The sequence below is a fragment of the Lonchura striata genome, chromosome 9 (genome assembly GCF_050655825.1).
Source record: "Lonchura striata isolate lonStrDom1 chromosome 9, ASM5065582v1, whole genome shotgun sequence".
NCBI classification, from domain to species: Eukaryota; Metazoa; Chordata; class Aves; order Passeriformes; family Estrildidae; genus Lonchura; species Lonchura striata.
The window spans coordinates 6,092,175-6,113,279 of NC_140711.1; the positions used below are offsets into that span (position 1 = coordinate 6,092,175).

Sequence of the window (21,105 nt, forward strand, 5' to 3'; positions counted from 1 at the left end):
TCCCCCTTTTCCCTGTCATGAGTTTATACCTTTGATGACAAGATTATCTGAAAGGGTTCATGTATCGGTGTTCTGCTGAGATTAACAGAATGTATTTGTAACTAAGGTTCTTATGAATACTTTAATGATGGTGGATATAATTTTATGCTATACCAGCCTCTTTCTCTGAAGTTTTATTATTGGTGTCAGTACCAGCCTTGGGATCCCCACAAGCTTTTCTGTGTGTGCCTCCCAGAAAAACTCCGGACTGCTGATGGGAGGAGAGCAGCTCCAAAACACCCTTTTCACCCACTGTGGAAGAGATCCTTGGCCCTCCATGGTGAAGGGAGGAAAGCCAACACCAGCCTGGCCCATCCCAGCTGCATCTTCCCCCTCTTGGCCAGTGCTGGGTGGGACCGCTGGGCCCGGTAACCTCTGGAGATGTGGTGATGATTCAGGAGCTGCTCCCAAGAGCTCTGCTTTGTTGCACCATGGGTACCATCCACTGTCCTGCTTATAAACATCGTGGCACAGGATCCACGGGAATTGAGCTGTCCTGCTGGGAAGATCTGGCTCCTGGGTTTGCTCCGTCGCCGCTGATCGGCGTTGGACCGTGGGAGTGAGGCACCGGGTGCCGACAGCTCTACGAGGACTTGGGATGAGATCCGTGGTGCCTCTTGGCCTCCAAGGCTGCAGAGAGCCACTTCTGTTTTCCAGGGGACCTACAAAGAGGCTGTGGGATGTTGGCCTGCCAATCCAGCCAAGGACAAGGAGGGATTTACTTGGGGTTGGGTCCGGGTCAGTTGGCTCCAGATGAAGTTCCTGCCTCAGTTGTGAACGGTGAGGACTTGGCATGTCCCGTGTTCCCCGTGTGTTGCTGGGAAATGGCCTCTTCCCCTTCCTTGCATGTTGTACAAGCTTTGCTCGTACACTGACAAAGGGAAATGAAGAAATCACTCATCTCCAGCAGCTGCTTCACCCAGACATGAGAATGTTGGTTTGCTCAGAGCCTGTCTCTTCAGAATTACCAGTTTGTTGCAGTATCTTTGTCTTCCTATATGATCCACTCTTTGTGCATTTAAACTGTTGTTCTTTAACACTGCATTTAAGTGATATGACATTTAATTTCTGGGGGAGAAGTGGGCAGGAAAAAGTGCTTAGTGGAACTTGGGACTCTTGAGATTTTGATACTTGAAGGAGAGCAAGGCTTTGGCTGATTTTGGCTTACACGGCTGAAAGTTGCAAATCCTTGGTAAATCCTCCTAAGTCTTGTGTGAACTTGCTCATCCCTTGCACATACCTGACCCAAGAGCAGACCCATTTTTTGAGATCAGCTTATTCAAGGTTGGGTATTTAAAACATAGTTCTTGAAGGCAGTAAATTTAGGGGCAGGAATTTCTTCTCCCTTTCAGGGCAGATGTTTCACTGCAGTGAATCCAGCACGACTGGATTGCACCTGGAGCATGCTGGTTAGAACCAGGGTGGGTGAAAAGTGAGGATCCTCACAGCAGCATTTTATGGTGGTGCCTGAAGAGCATTGTTGGGTCTCAGTGCAGTTCCAGTGGCTCCTGTGCTGTCCATAGATCCCTGCTCCCGGGGATTTGTACAACAGCATTTTTTCCCCTTTTTAAATATAACTTGCATTTTGCTCTCAAGATTATTTTTAATAAAAACAGCTGTCCTCAGTCATGTGAGGAAGCAACATGAAAGTTTGCTGAGCTCAGCCAAACTCTGGCTGTTGCTCTCCAGATGTGTGGAGGAAGCAGGTTCTCTAAGAGCTCTTTTCCCTGCTTTGAATCCAGCCTAAGGAAGGATTTCTTTTCCTTGAGGGAGGGAAATAGCACCAATGACTTTCTGTGACTTCTCTACCTGCAGCCTGTTAGGAGGGAGCAGGGCAGCAGCAGCATAGTCTTGCCTTGGTGTCTGCAGTGGGAATGTCCTCCAGCACAGCATCACTTCAAATCACAGAATCAGTAAGGTTGGAAAAGACCTTTAGGATCATCAAGATTTCAAATCCCCGTTGACCTGAATGTTAAAACAGCCCATAGGGGACCAGTGATTTGGGTTTTTTTAATGGGATTTTCCCAGTGGGAAGTTAGGAGTTGCTCATTCTCTTTCAGGGCCCCCAGACTTCTGCTTTGGGGCTGTGTTGAGTCAGGGCAGAGGAGGGAAGGGCAGACAGGCTGTGCCAAGGCACGGATGTGGCTCTGCACGGGCTTGTGGGCAGTGAATCCAGCTTGGTACAAGTGGATCAACACCGAGGACGCTGATGGGACACCCAGGGCAGCTCCTCAGAATGGTCTGGAGGGGAGACACACCCACACCATCTGCAGGGCTGACCTCCCTCAGGGCAGATGTCTTCTGGAATTCCTTGAGGTTTCTAGAGCCAAGGATGACCCATCTTGGTTATTTTTTCCTCCTGGTGAATGCTTATTCTGAGGATTCGGGTCCTTTCACAAAGCACAATTAACCCTTGGATCCCCTGGAGCCCTTTTCCTGCCTGACCATGAAGGGAAACCTGCCTTGTCACAGCAGCTGGGAACATGTGGCTGCTTCTGGAAAGCTCTAATCCACCCTCTGCCCAGTGAAACTTGCCCTAAATAACCTTATGGCTTTTTTTTTTTTTTTTTTTCCTTGTAGCTGTTGCCTCTTTGAGGGCAAAAACAGTGAGCGAGCCAGGGTGGCTCTGCTCAGGTCTTGTGACCCTTCAGTGTTTTTGGGGAATGTTTATTTTGCTGGAATCTGGAAATGCCAACTTGTTCCTGTCCAGTGGCTAAATTTAAATATCTGCATTTTAAAAAAGCATGTTTGGTTTAGAAGGATACTGATGTTCCAGCTACAGAAAAGGGTTTTTTGGTGGGAATATTGGAATTTTTATGTAGTTTTGTTCCTAGAAGAGCAGCCCTGCAAAGCTGTATGGAGTCTGCTGTCAGCACTAACACAAATGAGGGAATGAGCCCCTGGCCTTGTTTAATCCCATGATTGTCCTTGGAATCCACTCCCAGCTCCTCACTCCAACCTGGGTTAAACATCCCACAACTGTGCCATGGGCAGAATTGCAAGCAATGGATGGGAAATAGTTTTTAAACTTTGGAATGTTTATTTCCTAAGGCCCAACTCTTCCAATGATTGAAAAGAAGGGGGAAATCAATTTCTGGGGGAAGGAAAAGATGTTGGAATTTCTTTCCCAGTTTTACCAGTCTGTGTTCTGTGATCTGGTGGTTCTTTTCCAGGGACTGGATTCAGGCTGTGGTGCTGGGTCCTTGTGAGGTTTTGTTTCTAAAGAGGAAACTCTACTGGTTTCTCTGCTCCTGAGAAACACAGGAGGAGGGAGGGGAGGTGGAAAGAATTGAGTTGGATTGTGACGTTAGGTATGTGATGGTTGTTTCTGCAGTGACGAGTAGCTTCGAACAGCACTTCGTTGCTACCAGAGGCCAGTTTTCTTGAGACAAAATTACTTATTTATGAGACTCTTAAAGAATATTTCATTTTCTGTGATTCAAGCAAAGTCATTTGTTCATTTCAGGTGAAAGATGGGTGCTTGTCTTACCATCTGGAGTGTGAATTGTGGTAAAAGGGTTAAACTGGGAGAAGTTCTGAGGCAGGCTGACCAAAAGGTTTGTGGTGAGGAGAGGAGGGTTGGATGATGGGTGGTTGGCAGCTGGTCCCTCTCCTTGCCCAGACTTCCCACGGTTTCCAAAGCCAGGGCCGTGAGCAGGGATCCCATGGACCCTTCCCAAAACCTTTGCTGGGTGGGCATTTGGGGATAAAAAAGAAGTGGGGAGGGAAGATGAAAGGAGGGAGGGTGGTGCAGGGGGAGGTGCTGAGCTCTGGCCTTCACAAGCGTCCCCACAATGTTGTGTTTCTTCTCTGCTGTCAAAGGCTGTTGAGGGGGAGGCTCCAATGCATTTGAGGCATCTGCTCCTGCTTTTCATGGCTCGGGCTGCACTGCTGGAGCCACCCTGAACTGCATGAAGGGCCTCATCCCTGCCCGAGTGTGCTTCAAGCCTGGGTTTCCTGGTGATTTCTTCTATAAATGGCAAGAAGGGAAATACAAGTGCCCAAATCAAAGCTGTTGGCTCTGTGTGTGTGACGGGGCAGTGAGAGGAGCTGGGTTACCTGCCAGCACTGCCTGCCCTGGGGATGCTGGAGCTCTCTGTGGGGACTGTAGGGGTGGCAGATGTGGGCTCAGCGTAGTGGCATTTCTGGGCAGATCAGGGAAATTACCCAGAAGACACATCCCTGTGTTGTCTATCATGGAATCCCAGGATGATTTGGGTTCGAAGGGGCCTTAAACCTATTTCTTTTCCCTCCCTCCATGGGCAGTGACACCTTCCACTATCCCAGGTTGCTCCAAGCCCCATTCAACCTGGCCTTGGGCACTTCCAGAGATGGGGCAGCCAGAGGCATTGGAGCCAAGCAGAAAGAAAATGAAGCTTTTTGTTCCTTCTGGAAGAGCTGTCAGCTCTGGGAGCTGCTGTGGGCTCTCGGGTGTGTGTGCCAGGGCTGGGGGCTCAGTGCCTGGTGGAGGTAACACCAGGACTTGCTGCCACAAACAATTTGGTGGCTGCTCCAGCTGCCGTGAGTCCAGCAGCACCCTGTGGCACTGGCACTGCCCTGTGGGGGCCACACGTGTGGCCTTTCCCAGGCCTGTCGGGCTGTGCCACGTTTGCTTTTGCTTGGCTTTATAAAGAGGAGGTGCAGGAGCTTCCCCTGCTCCTTCCCAGACGCTGTCCCCAGCACAGCCTTCGCTATGGATGGCTTGAATGTCTCCATTGCTTTCTTTTTCCTGGTTTTTGGGGTGTGCCAGGTGCTCAGGTGGCTTTCCAAGAGGTTTCTGTCCCCTGGAACACAGGGCTGCCTTGCCAGGGAATTTGCTGGCTCGTTCCAGCTGTGCATGAGCTGCCTCGAGCTGAGGATGCTGATGGAGATCGGCCCCTGGGGTGGTGGCTTTGGCCTGGACGTGGTCCTGACCCTGCTCTTCCTCCTCTCCGCTGTCCACGGCGCCTCTTTGGACGGAGCATCCGCCAACCCGAGCGTGTCCCTGCAGGAGTTCCTGCTCCTGGAGTGCAGCCTGGCAGCCACGGCGGCCAAGCTGCTGGCCCAGGCCGTGGGTGCAGGGACGGGCTGGGCTGCCACGCGGCTCTACTGGTCCTGGGAGCTGACCCAGCTGCACTTCATCCAGAACCTGATCGCGCCCGAGTGCAGCTCCTCCATCCACACCTCCCTGCCCCACGCCGCCTTCGTGGAAGGCTCCTGCTCCTTCCTCTTCCACCTTGTCCTCCTCAAGGTGCGGCAGAGTCACCCCCTGTACCGGGTCCCTGCGCTGGCAGTGACTGTCACCGTCCTGACCTACGCAGGTGAGCAGCACTGGTGTTTCTTTTCCTGAGTTCTTTTCCTCATTTGTGGGGGAGGAACAGCCCCCTGATTTTCATCTTCCAGGACTGGAGGTGCAGGGGTTAACTGCTAAGGTGTTTGTTTTCTGTTATTTCGGGGAGTATTCGTTTTGGGATGAAGATGGCACTTTGGGCTGGCTGGGCTGCGGGTGAGGTTTGGCTCACAGCCATAGCTCGAGACTGGGATCACTTCCCTGGAACGTTCCCACTGCAATCCCTCAGTCCTGCGGGAGCTTTCCTGCTTCCCTCCAAGCCCAAGGGTGGGATTTCCCCACTCCGAGAAGGCAGGCAGGAGGGGTCACAGCCCTTTGTCAGTGTTCAGAGGATGCAGTGGGACTGCTGGCCACGTTTCTCTTCCCACACAGCTGGAGCATACACGGGAGCTTTCTTCAACCCTGCCCTGGCCATGGCCACCACCTTCCACTGCTCGGGGAGCAGCTTCTGGGACTACATCCAGGTTTACTGGCTGGGGCCCCTCGCAGGTGAGATCTTCCTGGGGGCAGGAGCTGCCATGGGGACAAGGCAGAAATGCTCAGTGTAACGTGGATTCTTCTGGCAAAGGGCTGAATTTGGGGTTGCCAATGGCAAGTGTCACTTTTCATCCTGCCTCATTGACTCTGGGGTCATCTCTTTGCTATCCAGTTTTTTAAAATCCAACTTCTGCCTGGTACAAGGGCAGAAATCTCCCTGAAGCCGAAGTCTGGGGGAGGTTTAGCAAAGGGTTTTAGGGCAGTGGCAGGCTGAGCTATGCTTTGAGGTTGTCCTCTGCTCCAGCATGGTCATGGGGAGCTGGATGTGTGCTGAGAGAGGAGCCAGGTGGGGGTCAGGCTCTGCTCCCAGATAACTCTGACGGGACAAGAGGAAACGGCCTCGAGTTGCCCCAGGGGAAGTTTAGGTTGGGTATTGAGAAAATGTCTTCCCTGGAGAGTGACGAGGCACTGGGACCCTGCTGAAGGCAGTGGTGGAGACCCTGTCCCTGCAGGGATTTAGAACCATGTGGGTGTGGCACTCGGGTCAGGACCAGCGGTGACCTCGGCAGCACTGAGGGAATGGTGGGACTCGATGGGCTCAGAGGACTTTTCCAACCTTAACAATTACCTGCCAGAAAACCACTGGGGTGGTTTATGGGTCAAACCAAGCATTGTTTGTTATGTTAAGGACAGAGTGGTAAATTCTCCTTAAAGCAGTACAGTGAGGGTTCCTCAGCTCTCCGTGGGGACTTCAGTGGTGCTGATCTGCCTTTTGGTCACGGTGTAGGCTGTGACAAGGAGCCAAAACCGCTGCTGAGCTGTGGGGAGGGTGAAGATGCTCGACACAGCGCTGGGAAGGGGTCTGTGCTCTCATTCCAGGGATGCTCGCTGCCCTCCTGCTGTTCCAGGGCAACATCCCACGCCTCTTCCAGAAAAACCTCCTCTACAGCCAGAAGAGCAAATACAAGGTGCCCAAGGTAAAGGTGACAGCACAGGTGGAGGGTGACAAACCACAGAGGAAGAGGAAAGGGGGGAAGAGCAGCTCGGAGCCCCGTGCCTGAGCCCAGAGGTCCTGGCAGCCCTTTTCCTGGGAAAGGGTTTCCCGGTGTGGAGGATTTTGCAGCTCGTTCAGTCCTTAAAGCATCACAAAGGAACCCTCGCAGGATGCCCGAGCCCTTGAGCTCCTTTGGGAATTGCTTTGAAAGCCTTCCTGGAGAGCCCGAAATGTTTCAAGCCCACGCTGCTGCATCAGAGAGAAAACAAGGAACACTTCTGCGTGAATTGCTGGTTTTCTTGTACTGCCAGGAATCTTCCAGAGAGTTGGGACCGTTCTATGGGCAGGTTTGAGCAACCCGGGGTTATTGCACGGTGCCATACCTGCAATAACCCCACTGGGTCTCTTGCAGCCCTAAAAACAAAGTTTAAGCCAGTAACTGCCTTGGACACTTGGGATGGGGAGGAAACAGGCTTTGATATTTCAACTTATTAATGGATACTGGTTAAAAATTGGTGGGTTTTGAGTTAAACTTGACCTGAAGTCCTTGAATTGCACAGGCTGAACCTGGCAAGTCTTGGAGAGGTATTAAAAATGCTCCAAGTTCACTGGACACGGGAGAACCTGCTCCTCTGGGAATGTGCTTAGCCGGGGTTTTGGTGCTGTAAAGCATCAAGAAATGGTGTGCAAAGGGTCTGTGGTTGGAAAGAAAAGAAAAAAAAGAGACCCAGGCAGCTGGTGTGCATCCCTAGACCCTGCTCTATGTCTACGTTAAATACTCCTAACTATAAAATTACAGTTTGGGGGGAAAAGAAATATAAAATGCTGTGGTTGGGATTTGGGTGAGTGATGTTGTTCCTGGAGCCCTGCTGGGACACATCCCTGAAAATGGGAGTCACTGTGATGCCCAAACCACCTCTGCCCTGCCTGCTGCCTGCTCTGAAAAGGGGAGAAACACCTCCTGGAAATGGGGATCCCCCAGGCTGTGCTGGGACCAGGGCACCCCATGGGAGCTCCCCTCCGAGTGTTCTCCTCACGGGACAGCACAGGGAGTTTGTGGCTGCTCCAGTATCTCTGCCCTGGATCAGAGTTCCTGACAGGAATGATCTGCTCCTATTTCCTGAGGTGCAAACAGGGAATAAGCAAGTGGCACCCAATGCAAACCTGGAGTGGAGGTGTCAGATGCAGGTTTGGCACCCAATGTCCAGCCCTGCTCCTCCCTCCACTCTGCTGTGTCCATGGGGAGACAACCCCAGGGTGCTGCTGGCCTCTGGGTGCCCACCCCAGTTGATTTCCTCTGGGATTGCCTCTGGAGGGACCTGCAGGACCCCCAGACCTCTGACACCATGAGCCCAGCCCACATCCCAACAGGAGAAACAAGAGAAGGGGCCAACACAGCCATACATGGATGTGCCCCAGAGATGGAACTTCATGGAACACACAGCACCCCAAACCATGAAGCAAAATCCCCAAACGGTGCCCTCTCCTTGTGCCTGGCCAGATGCTTGGCACTGCCCTGGGAAGGGCACTGGGAGCACAGTCTGGCTTTTTTCCTGGTTAAACTCAGCAGGAGACCTTAGGGTGGAAACTGAAACCTTTGAGACTCTTCGTGGCTGCCCCAGGGACACCCTGGGATGCTCAGATGCCCCTGGGCAATTTTTTCAGAACCTCTTTTGGTTTGGAAATCATGCTGAAAAGCCAGAGATGGGGCCTCTGTTTATCCCAGCTGATTTGCTGGCTCTGCTTTTGATTCAAGAAGTGCAGGATGAGAAAAGTCAGGCTCAGTTGCCCTCCATGAGCCATTCCTGAGGGATCTTTCCCCGGGCACAGGATATTCCTGTGGCAGCTCAGAGTGGTGGGTTGGGATGTCTGGCTGCAGAGAGGCTCATGAGATGTTTCCCTGTCACACAGGGATGGAACTTGAGTCTGACACTGCAGAATAGGATGCAGATCCTATAAATGCAGGATCCAAAGGCAACCTGTAACCACAGAGTCAGCACAAAATTATGCTGGGGCCTCCCTTTTTTCTGGTTTTTTTTTTTTTGTTTTTTTTTTTTTTGTTGGTTTTTTTTTTTTTTTTTTTTTTGTTGGGTTTTTTTTTTTTGGTTGTTTTTTTTTTTTGGGGGGGGGGCTTTGTTTGGTTGGGGTTTTGTTTGGTTTAGTTTTTTCCCCCCTGCTTTTCAGGACGTTAAAATGTTTGGGGCGTGCTTCTGGGGCTTTTGTAGAGATCATCTACTGGGCAGACTGATGTAATTAAGAGGAATTTAAGGAGTGACAGTAATTGTTGTTATTTTTAATTAATAAGCTGCTTTTCCAGCATAGTAACATCAACAGAGCAGGGGCGAGGTGCAGCTGCACAGACAGACAGACAGACTCATTCCCACGCTGCAAATCAAACCCCACAGCTCTGATTTACAGCTTGGCCCTGTTCTGTCGCAGTCTCTGCTGCGGGGCTGAGGATTTGGGCTGCCCTCCTGGATCTGCTGCTGGAGCCGGTGCTGCCACGAGGTTTCAGCTGTTGACTGGGGGGATTTCCCCTTGGAAAAGTCCTGTGCATCCCCCGGGAGCCCCGCCGCAGCCCGGTGCTGTGCATCCCCCGGGAGCCCCGGCAGCGCCCGGAGAGGTGCCCGGGGTGCCGGGCCGTGCCGGGCACGGCAGCCCCGGCCGGGCGGGCCGAGCCTCGCTGCGCTCAGCAGATGTTAAGGATGCTGGAGGGTCGGCGGGGCTCGGCGGGGCTCCGGCGGGGCTCGGGGCGCGGCGGGGCTCTCGGGGCGCGCAGGGGGGAACTGCTTCTTGTAAAGAAGGCTGCTGTACTGCAGCTCCGGCGTCACCAGCCGCCGGCAGGTCCGCTCCAGCTGCTGCCCCAAGCCCTGCTTGAGGTTGTAGCCCAGGATCCTGGCCCCGCCGTGCTGCAGCGGCCGCAGCGAGGAGTCCCTGATGTCCTTGGGCGCCACGCTGCCCCTGCCCTGCAGGCAGGTCCCGGCCAGCTCCGCCCGCCGCCGCCGCAGCGCGCTCACCTCCCGCCGCAGCCGCTCCCGCCCCACGGCCCGCTCGATCCTCTCCCAGAACGTCCTGTTAAAGTGCGTGTAGATTTCCCAGTCCAGCCTGTTCCAGGCCTTCAGCTTCTCCACCACGGAGTCCGGGAGGGGGGACTTGGTGCTGCTGTCCCTGATGTTGAGCGGGAAGGAGACGACGCTGTCCAGGTCCCAGCACAGCATCTCCTTCAGCAGCACCATGGACTCGTCGAAGTACTCGGAGATGAGCAGGAAGTCGAAGGACGCCTCGATGGCCTTGAGCATGAGCTGCACCCGCTCGGGGGACACGTCTCCGTCGGGGTTGAAGCCGAAATCGAAGGTGATGAGGTTCCTGGCGTAGTGGCGGTCGCCGCTGGTGGGGCTGTAGTAGCGGTAGGGCTGGCTGAGGAAGTCCTCCAGGCTGCGGACGCGCGAGAAGGCCGACGCGCCCTTGTAGTACACGAAGGAGGACTCCATCAGCTGCACGGGGTTCCTCAGGATGGAGAAGTAGACGGCAGAGCTGGGCACCACCTTCTGCACCTGCGGAGGAGAAGAAGGAGGGGTTAAAGGTGGGGCAGGGAGAAGGGACCCGCTCGCCCACAGTGCTGGTGAGCAGAGGTGGCTGGGACTGGGGGTGCTGGGGAGGATTTCAGGGTGCAGCTCATCAAAGAAGCCGTGGGGAGCTCCAGAGGAGTCACATATGGAGAGCAGTGAGCAAAGCTCCCCACAGCTGCGGGCTGGGATGGAGATACTGTCCATCTCCTTCCCTTTCCCCATGTCCACTGTCCTCAGGTGGCATCCAGAGGGGTGGATGCTGGGCACAGCTGACCTGCGCTGATGCACTTGGGTTGTTCTCCTCTTGCAGCTGGTCCCCTCTGGGCTTGTCCAGGGAGCAGGACATGTCCCAGGGCCCACCAGACAAGAAAGAGATGAGAGTTGCTGGCTGCTACAGATGCTGTCTCCCACTTTGCCCTGGCTCACAGCACAGGGCTTCATCAAACCCACGCACAGAAGCTCTCAGGAGAGGCCAGGAACCCGTGGACAATCCTGACTCTCTTTGGTTCAGCCCTGCAGAGTTTATGTGCTCAACAGGTGCCCCTCCTTGTGCCCCATGAGCCCCTCTCCCCCTTCCCTGCCCGCCCCCGCCGGTCGCAGCTTTGCCCGTACCTCCGGCTGCAGGAACCGCATGTGGTGGCAGAGGATGTTGAAGCGCCGGGGGCTCAGAGGGGAGAAGCCCTGCACAAACCTGGCCATGAAGTGGTGGGGGTAGTAGAGCTGGAAGCCCCCGCCTCGGGGGAAGGCGAAGGTGAGGTTGTGTGTCTCCCCGAAGCGGAACAGGATGTTCATGACGGTGCTGCTGGCACTCTTGTGGACTTTCAGGAAAACAAGGTCAGTCTTGGGCTTGCAGGTCTTCCCTTGAGAGGTGACTTCTCTGGCCTGCCGACCCTCCCCAGCTGTTACCTCCTTGACCTTAAAGGCTTCTGTCCAGCTGGGGAAAAATCCTGTCTCCAGGTCTGTTTTGTAAGAATCCTCTGCCTGCAGAGGTTGAGCTGAGTTTGGGACAGGCTGTGTGAATGAGGTGCCCCACTCAGGGTGGGGAGAACTCAGAGCTCGAGGCTGAGTCTGGCTCTGTACCTCCACCTGCACCATTCCAGGTGGGGACGTTCCCCTCTCCTCCTCTGTGCTCAGCCTGTTTGCAAAGATGAGGAACTTGCTGGTGACAGCTTCTGCCAAATCTGCCGCGGCCCTGCCGGGAAGGCTTGGAGAAGGACTTTCTCTGGCTGCTTCTTCCAGGCCGGGAAGCTGGGGCTTCAGCTCCGTGGGTGACAGATGGGCTCTCACCTTCTCGCTGCTCTCCTCAGGCTGCTGCATCCAGCGCTCCTCTTGGCTGCTTCCCGGAGGCGTCTCCGGTCTGAGGTACAGCTGCATCCTGAAAGCATCCTCGGTGGAAGCAGGGGCTGGCTCAGCTTCCCTCTGCCCCTGAGGGGACTCATCCTCCCACAGCAGCTCGGGGCTGTGGAGGGCAGAGGCGAGCCTGTGGCCCGTGGTCAGCTGCAGGCCACGCTCCAGCTCACACTGGCAGCTCCTGTGATGGGGAAGACGCAGTGCTCAGCTGCAGGAGGTGGGAGGACAATGCAGAGGCAGCTCCTCTGCAACCCCCTGACCCCCCCAGAGTCACCCCAAAACACGTTCCCTCCTTTTTGTGGGGTGGGTGGCATTGCGGATGGGCTTCACTGCTGCCTTGAGGGGTGGGAGTGGGTGCAAGAACTTGGGCTTGATCATCTTGCAGGTCCTTTACAACCTTAATGATTCTATGGAGAAGAGAAGGACAGGTCAGCAGTGATGTGGCAGTGTCTCTGTCTTGCTGGAGCATGACAGGATGGTGGAAGAGCAGAGTGAGAAGAGGCAAGAATAAAGAAGAGCTGGTGGTCTGGAGATAACCCCAGACTGGGAGGACCGGGCTCAAGGGCTGTAGGGTTTTGTGGTGAGCCAGACAAAGCCCAGGCAGCCTTGTCTGACCCCAGGGTGGGCTCAGCTCTGGTCAAGGCATAGGGGTGAGATGTGGGACCCCCAGAGGACCCTCTCTCACCTGGATTTTCCTCCCTGTCTAAGGAAGAGCCTGCTGGGTGGTTTTCAGGAGGGCAGTTCTGAGCCCGCCTCAGTGGCCAGCGAGAGGCTGGAGGACGAGGTGCAGGTGTGTAATTCTGCTCAGGACCTACCCAGGAGGCTGCAGCTTCTCCACAACCTGAAGTGTGACCAGGAGGAGGACGAGGAGGCTGAAGGAGATCCAGAGCCGACCTGGCTGGCACCTGTAGATTGCACTCAGCTTCCTGCAAGGAAACAGATTTGAGCCCATTTGTGGGGAGGAGAAGCCAAGACCAGTGGTGTGTGTGTGTGAGGCAGACGGGAAAGGTGCCTTGAGGCTTTTTTATTTTTATCTTTATTAAATGCAAGGTCATGTTTTCAGGGGCGGAAATGATGCAGAGGCAGCGATAACCAGGGAACCTCCGAGGCTGTGCCCCAGCAGTGCAGCCTCATGGAAATTTCCAGATGGGCCACAGGTATTGTGCTGCAAAGCAAACAGTGATAACCACTGAGTCCCTTGGCTGCTCAGGGACACCCTTCTGGAGCAGCCTGAGCTCCCCCCAGGCAGCAGGAACAGGGCACTGCCTGTGTGTTCCCTGCCCTGCCTGGCCAAGAAGGATCAGGATCTTGTCTTTATCAACATGGACAATAAAACTCTTTTTTCCCTGCTCTCTCCACTCTCTGCTGTTGGACTGCCATCTGCACAGTGCAGATGTGGCTGCAGATGTGATGGGAGCCCCAGCAGTGCCTGGATTTTAGTCTGATTTTAGCCCTGTCTACAACAGCAGTGTGATTTCTTCAGGCCATCAGGATCGTGCTGTCATGGTTTGGGTTGTGTATGGCAACGTTAAGGCCATGGAAATGCTGCCACAGGGCTTCTTCTGCTTGTAGGGGTTGCTGCAAACCCTGGTGGAGCTTGATTGTAGCTTTAACTTCAGTGGAACAGTCGGGGGGTTGAATTTTCCTGGAAAAAAGGATTTGTTTGTGTTTTCCTTTTCACAGAAAGGTTGTCCAGTCCCAGCAGGTGTGACATTTGGAATTATGGGTTAGTGGTGGCCTTGGCAGTGTTGGGGAAAAGACTGGACTCGATCTTAGAGAGCTTTTGCAAGCTGAATGATTCCATTATTCTGCTGTTTTTTCCCCAGGGAGCTCATTGTTGCATAACAGGAGATGATTTGTCCTGAGGATCTGGCTAAACCCTCTGGGACTGGGCTCTGCTCTGGGGGAAGCCCAGCCAGTCAGCCCCAGGTGGCTGCTCTCCTCTCTCAGGGAGGGAGAATCACAGGCAGCAAGGATCTAAATGGGAGGAATTAATGACAGCAGAAATTTGGGCAGAGCCTGCTTGGAGGCCGCATTCCACCAGCCAGGCTGGGTCTGTTGGCATTTCTGCCTTCCTGCAGTGGTCAGCTTTGCACCAAGGCATTGGGACTGGGACTGCACAGACCTGCTTGTCCCAGGGCTTCTTCACCCTGCTCTGGGCAGCCCTGTGACACGTGGGAGCAGAACTCTCCTGTGAGGCAGCAGTGACACAAACGTGGGCTGTCCGAAGGGGTCACGTGCATCCCACGGGTGCAGCTCAGGAGTTTAGGTTTGCTATGAGAAACTGGGTTTGTTCCAGGAAGATCATCAGCTGCCATGATTCAGCAGTAGTTTGATAATGACAGCACTGCTTGCAGTGCTTGCACACTCACGGTTCTGCTCTGCTCCCAACAAGGTCCCTTCACTGAGCTGAAACTCCCAGCTCCTCCCAGGAGGATTTTAGTGTCTGAAGTACTGAGGACTGGAAAGGCTGGGAGGTCTGAGGCCATGGCTCCTGAGGATTCAGAAGGTTTCATCACTGCTGGTAATTACTGCCCATCACAGCATCCCCAGTCCCCGTGGCAGCCTGGAGGGATCCACGCTCTTTGCCACTTGAGGAGCAGGCTGCCAAGCTCAGGTGAGACAGGAGGTGGCAAATGCACGTGTGGGTCGCTGCCTGGCCATGCCACTAGCACAAGGAGACCCCTGTGAGGTCAGAGATAATCAGATGTGACAAATAACAGAGCAGAAAAATGCCAAAAGCTTAAACAGAGCTTAAAATGCCAAGAGGTGTTAAAGAGAGAGGGTTGAAGCAGAGCCTCGAGGCTGCCCCAGAGCTGGTGTGAGGAAAGGTTTGTTGAAATAACTCCATGTGGAAGATCAGGGAGACCACAGAGGGAGAAGACAATGAGGGAAATGCTCCAAAACGCAGTGATTCCTCTGGATCTGGCTGGAGACTTGATCCAGCTCTCCCATCACTCCAGGCAAGGCTGGCCATCATTTTGTCTGGCTGACCACGGTAAGACAAGCAGCAATGAGGGAATGAAGAGCTGCAGCACTGTGATATTTAGTGATAGACAAAATCTCGGGGGAACCTGCAGGAGCACACAGTAATGAAGGCAGAAGGATGGAGCATTTCCCCCCAGGCAGGGCTGGGGGCAGCCCCTCTGCCACTCCCTTATCTGTATCTGCTGCAGGTATAATCCTGGCCTTGCTTCCACAGAGGTCCTAAAATTCCAACCTGTGAGAATCTGTGAAAGATCCAGGTCCTTTGGCTCTTTCATGGTGGCTGTTGTGTTGGTGGAACACCCAGCTGAGAACACCCGACACGTGTTGGGCTGACATGTGTTGGGGCTAGCCAGCCTGGCACAAAGCCACAGCCTTTCCTTCCCTTCTGGGCTGGCTCTGTGGGACACATGGACATCAAGGAGGGTGTGCTGAGAAAGTGGCAGTGCTGAAATTGCCAAGAAGTTGCATTGAAGGCAGCAAACCATCCATTAAATGGCACATGGTGCATGAGCAGCCCTTGTTTTGGAGGCTGGAGCAGGATGGCAAGAGGTACATGAAAAACAAATCTTCAGAAGGCTCAGCTGCCCTCTGTGGGTAACCCCTGCACAGCCTGCTCTCCATTTACACACTGGGATGGGGTCAGGGAGGTGTATCGTGGGGCAGAGTTAAACACCTGAGAGCAGAGCACCAGGAGGGTGTCCAGGCTGCACTTGGAGCCCTGCAAGGCAAATTGGGCTGCAAAAGCCCAGCTCCTGCAGAGCCTTTGGAGATGCCTCCATCTGCAGCTGAAGAGCCCCCTCAGACCAGAGCCTGGGTGCTGTCACCTCCAGAAGTGACAAGCAGGGTGCAGGGCTGGATGCAGCACCCCAAAGCTGCCTTTGGCTGCAAGGGCTCAGTGGAAGAGCCAGAGCAGCTGGATCCCCCTATGCTGGCTCAAGGAACTGAATCCAAACCTGAACCAGTGGTCCAATCTTTGCAAGGGATGGCGCTCCAGCTGTCTCAGTGCCAGCCCCTGCAGAGCAGAGGGTGCCACTTGTTCTCAGCAGGGCTGCAGATTTCCCCTCTGTTATTACCCCCCCTTCTCCAAGCAGATCTTCCCTCCAGCCCCTTCCTTGTCCAACCCAGAGACAAAAGCCCCAGCCAGGATGGGTCTGTGGGTCCGTTTCAGGGCCCTCAGCTCCCAGCCAGCTGTGGGTGCTGCAGGAGGTGCTGAGGCTGAGCTCACCGGGCAGGTGAGTGGCAGAAAAAGATTTTACTGTTTTGCTGTGCCCAGATATTCTCCAGGCAGCGAGCGAAGTTGCACAAGGAATTAATGTACACAATACATACACCAGCCATAGCCTGTTCCCTATGACCAGTCACTGGAGGCATTTTTTTCTGGCAGTAAATGAGAAATTGGGCAAAATAGTCAGCAGGGTGCTCAGGTAGCACAGCAAGGGCACAGTGGCACTGCCTGCCTGTGTCGGTGCCCACCCTACACTTGACAGCTGGGTTGGGATAACCCCGAGCCCTCTCACCCTCAGCTCTCCCCCAGCCTGAGGACTCTGCTGCAGAGTCAAGCCTTGCCCTTCCCTCATCCCTCCTGTCCAAACCAGAGGCTGTGGAAAAGGGCACCTCACCCCAGGGTGCCATGTAAAAATCTTGCACAGAGACACATTTCTGCTCTACATCTACTCCTCTGGGGATCCCTCACCTGGGATGCTGCAGGAGGGAGCAGCATCCCAGTGCCCTGCCAAGGTCTGTGCCATCTCCTTCCTTTGTGGCAACAGCCTCAGAAAAGATGCTGATTTCCAGCTGCCCTTGGAGCATCACCAGAAGGGAAAATCCCCATCACCCCAGCCTGCCCTGCAGTGGTGAGGAGCAGAAACCTCTGCCTGCCCATTCCCATCCCCTCTTCAACTGTTCCCCAACACGGAGGGATCTGCAAGGACATCAGGACGTCACCTCTGGGTAGGACAGAAAGAGAATTTTACTTAGGGAAATAGTATTTTACTTAAATAAATACGTAAAATATTCCACTTACGCGATCAAATACCTCTTGAATTTCAGCATGGTGAGCTGGAGCCTTGGCTGGGGAGCGGGTGGTTATCACCCTCCCGGGAGACTGGAGAGCAAACACTGGAGCCTGGGTTGTGTGCTGTGGCCAGAGGCCCCTCCCCGGGGGGGGCTCCGGGACACAGATCCCTTCGGACCTTCCCCCCTGTGCCCAAGGGAGTGCCCAGCCTCTGAGAGGGTGAATGGCACGTCACACACAGCTTTGGGCACGCTGTCAACCCCTGCCAGCGTCCCTGCCTCACGCCTTGCTTTCACCCATGGCTGCTGGTGTCCCACTTTGACTCTTTTCCTTTCTCATGTCCCGATTTTGCCTCTTGATGAAGGGCAAAGGTGCAAAGCTGCTTGTGACTGCTGAGTTCTTGGCAGTCCTCATGTCTCCAGGTTGGTGCTGCTGAGGCTCTGGTGGCTGGGCCACCCCTACATGGCAGGGACCTTGTCCTCTCCAGCTCACCACGGCTCTGTCCGTGCTGGGCTGGGGGTGTGGCTGTCCCCAGCTCCCTCCTTTGCTGGCTTGGGGGGCACAGGGGGCCAGTCTGAGGATGGCACAGGAAAGGCATGGATGTGTGAAGTGGTGTCTGGGGAGGTGAATGGGATGAGGGGAAGCAAAGTCATCGATCCCCCATGCCAGGACTGTGCTGTGCCAGGATCACCAGCCCTGCCAGGAAGTCAGCTGGCTTCCAGGACCGGTGGGAAAACAGTCACTGGCTGTGCTTCTTGCTGGCTGGTGGACAACATAAGACAGCTCAAAGGAGGACAGGGAGGCTGCCCTCCACGATGGAGGTCCTTTGGCCACATCCTTCCCCTTCGAGGCTCATCCCAGCATCCTGCACAGCATCGGCCATGCCGTGGTGTGACCAGGGGCCCGGGCAGTCTGGCAGGGACCATGTGCTTCTCCTGCTTGGGTACAGACTCCCAGGGTGGTGTGGAGGTGGAGAGGGTGGCTGGGACATGGGATGTGAGGGCCAGTGGCTCCAGCTGTGTCACAGGCAGTCTGCAGGAGCCCCATGTGCCTGCTGGCCCTGGAGCAGAGGGCCTGGCCACGTGTGCTTTCCCTTGACCCGTGCCCAAGGGGCTCAGGAGTGTATCAAGAGTAGATAAGTCACTTCCAGCCTGGACCTTGGCTCTCTGGAGGGACAGAAGTGCCCAGCTCCCTCCTTCCCTGTTGGAAGGGAGCAGTTCCCCTCACTCACCCTGGCACAGGCAGGCGCTGCCTCTCCCTGGCCACCTCATCAAAACCACAAGTTTGCTGTGGGGCTCTCGTGTTCTCCACCCATCCTGGGCTCCAGCTCTCTGCCCGGCCTGCCAGCTTCCCTGGCAGTCTGGGGCTTCCTGAGAGCCATGCAAGAGCTTGCAAGGATCAAGTCCTCTCTGGTGCAGGGCCTGAGGGTCAGCGCGTCTCCCCTCTGATCCCTCTGCACAGCCATGCTCCGTGCAGTCCAAGCTGGATAAGCCTGCCTGGGGTGCATGGCTGAGGGGTCTGTGAGCATCCCCCATGCAGCATCTCCAGGGAATATTTTATTGCTGCAGGGCAGGGGGCACTTTTGCTTGGGAGGCTCATCAACGTGATGGTGTCCAGACAGGCGTGGTCTTGCTCCTTTTTGGTTGTTTCCTCTTGATGGTCACTGGTGGGATTTGCCACTGCTCAGCTCACTTGTTTCCTTAAGGACAAACCTATTAATCCGTAGTAACCTCATGGAAGTCTAGTTTCCACATGTAATCCTGGTCAAGATGTCCTCTATTCCTGTCTCCAGCCTCTTCTTGGGCACAACTTGAGGCGCCTGTGGAGGAAAAACTCGAAAGGCAAAGTTGTCTGTTCCTGCAGGAATGGGGAGATGGGGAGCACAGCGTGTGCTCTCCACTGCCTGCGTGCTCCCTGTGCCAGAGGCTGCATCCAGGCACTCTGCAGCTCTCCTGGGATCCTTCTGCAGTTGTGTCTCTTGAGAAGAAGAGGTGCCCTTGTAGGAGGTCTTGGGCACCTCCTGGGGTGGAGGTGAGCTCGTTCACTGCTGACCTCAGCAAAAGGCAGCTGAGGGGCCCCAAAGGCTCCAGTCCCTTCCTGGCGCTGTCCAAGACAATGAACAAGGACATGGCCACAAGACCCTCAGGACCTTGCCACTCTCAGGCAATGGCTTTCCTGCTCGGCCTGCCCATGGCCCACACCATGCTGGTGGGTTTTTCCCAGGGTTGCTGGACAAGCTGCACCTGGAGAGCAGCCAGCCCTGGTGCATTTGTACCTGGTGTGGAGGAAAAGAGGAGCACTTGGGAAAGTGCCTCTCTGGTGAAGAGGAAAGGAAACCTGGGAATGTGATTGATTGCCCCTCCAGTGAGGAGGAGGGAAGAGCTGTGACCTGGATTTCCAACCCTGGGCTGGACCAATTGCCAGAGCACTGGGTGGTGCAAGAAGGAGGCCTGGCTTGAGCCTTGCTGTAACCTCAGCCAGCCATCTACCCCCTTCATCCTCCTCGCCTTATTCCTTTTTCTGCTGGATGTGGAGCACTCCAGCATGAGAACAACCCAGCAGAGAGCTGTGTGTGGGTTTTTGTCTGGGCTTGCTGAGGGCAGATTCTGTCTGCCATCAGCAACACTCTCTGCTGAGCCCCGAGGTGTGGACAGCCGCCTGCGGGTGGGCAGCACAACAGGTGACAGCCTGTTGGCAAGGTGACAGCCAGCAAGGACCTTCCAGGCAGGAGCAGGGGAGCTTTGTTCTCCTGAGAGAGCTTCTTGGTTATCCTGAGGGAGCTTGGATGGCAGGAAAGTGCTGCAGAAGTGAGGAGCAGGAGAAAAGCCACTGTTGCTCCCTGGGACAATTCCTTGGCTAAGGAGGGGTCCGACATCCTTGTGTGTGTTGGCAAAGGGAGGCAGGTGCAGCCTGGAGGGTGCAGGCAGCCAGGGAAGTGTCTTTGTCAAGGGCAGAGTCTGGGATCCTGGGGAAGAGGAAGCTGCTGCAGGGCTTTGCCAACTGGGGCAATACTTGAGAATTTCCTGGGTCTGGAATGGCCTGCAGAGGTTACCTTAGGCAGGGGAGAATGATAGAGAACTCCTGCTGGAAATGTCTCCTTGCTTTGAACATCTGCAAAATAAACAAAAACCTCAGAAAGTAGGAGTCCATGCTGCTGAAGTGAGCCCATTAGCAGGAGCAGGTAAACTGGAGTGATACAGAAAAGTGATATCCAGAGTTAAGATAATCCTGGGAAGGTCTAGAAGTCAAAGTGTTACTCATGAGCTCATGTTAGAGGGGCCTGGAAGATCTCTTGGCAGTGCTGTGATGGTGGGGCAGACTCCAAAGAAGCCTGGCTGGCACAAGGGGACGAGGAGCCATCCCACAGGGCAGTAGCAGGGTGGCACTGGCTGCATCCACAGTGGCAGCCCAGGTGCCTGAGCCCAGACTCTCCTGGCTCCACACTTGTGCCTTTGCCTCCTGCAGGCAGCCAGAGTCTGAGGACTGGGAAGGAGGTTGTTGCTACTGGGATAAGACAGGGAATTAATGCCTGATGTGGGACTGGGTTCCATTCCTCCCTGCAGATGACCGCAAGGAACCTGCTCACATTGCTTATGTTTTTCCCACCTATTTAATTCTTTAATTTTTATTTTTATATTTTTGATGCGTTTGTGTGTTTGCACGTGCACTTTGCTTAAACAAGGATTTACCTCCATCATTTTCTGCCAGCCTGTGGTCATACTGTCATTTGTACTCTGGCAACCTGGAGCTTGCTAGATCTTAAAGGGGGATGAAAAGCCATGAGGAGTGTGTGTGCTGTCCCAGCAGGAAGTCAGCTGGCAGTGCCAGATGCAGGGACAGATTGGGGAAGCTGAGTTCTGGGACACTCCAATTTTCCTGGGTCTGCAGTTATTCCCACAAAACTCCCAACGGAGAGAAACTTGAGAAAGGTCCCCTCGCTGCCAGTAAACCATTTGTGCAGCTTTTCTGTTTGCTTTTCAGAGCAGTTTCCAGACAGACCTGTTCCTGGGCTGCCCCATGATAATTTCTGGATGACTCTGGGGTATCCAGCACTCTGCTTTATCAGCAAGGTGCAAGTTTGCTCTCCGAGTCATTCCCCAATTTATCAGCCCCTGGGCCTCCCCTTCCGCCGCTGGGCACCGTGCTCCAGCAGCACCCACCTCGATTGATCTTTAGTTAATTCCACACTCAGCAGAGAGAGCAAGGCATGCCCATTTGCTATTAACTCCAACAGCTCTCCTGGACTGAAGTGAGCCTGGCCTGCAGTGGCCGTGCCCATTGATACCAGCTCTGAAAGGATGCTCGGGGAGAAAATGCATCCAGCTGGGAATTTGGAAGCAAAGGG

The 21,105-nt window shown here is 54.6% G+C and overlaps 2 protein-coding genes across 2 annotated transcripts; one reads left to right on the forward strand and one right to left on the reverse strand.

Moving 5' to 3' along the window:
- The first annotated feature begins 1,075 nt into the window (after window positions 1-1,075).
- Window positions 1,076-7,676, forward strand: LOC110483048 (aquaporin-12-like). The gene is made up of 3 exons (XM_021552686.3): window positions 1,076-5,339; window positions 5,741-5,857; window positions 6,725-7,676. Exons 1-3 carry the CDS (start codon window positions 4,733-4,735, stop codon window positions 6,904-6,906), a joined length of 906 nt encoding a protein of 301 aa, XP_021408361.3. The 5' UTR covers window positions 1,076-4,732; the 3' UTR covers window positions 6,907-7,676.
- A 1,862-nt stretch (window positions 7,677-9,538) lies between these two features.
- LOC146766587 (galactose-3-O-sulfotransferase 2-like) lies at window positions 9,539-18,111 on the reverse strand. The gene is made up of 3 exons (XM_085587474.1): window positions 12,574-18,111; window positions 11,021-11,939; window positions 9,539-10,393 (listed from the first exon to the last, which is right to left on the reverse strand). Exons 1-3 carry the CDS (start codon window positions 12,708-12,710, stop codon window positions 9,539-9,541), a joined length of 1,911 nt encoding a protein of 636 aa, XP_085443600.1. The 5' UTR covers window positions 12,711-18,111.
- Between the last annotated feature and the right edge of the window lie 2,994 nt (window positions 18,112-21,105).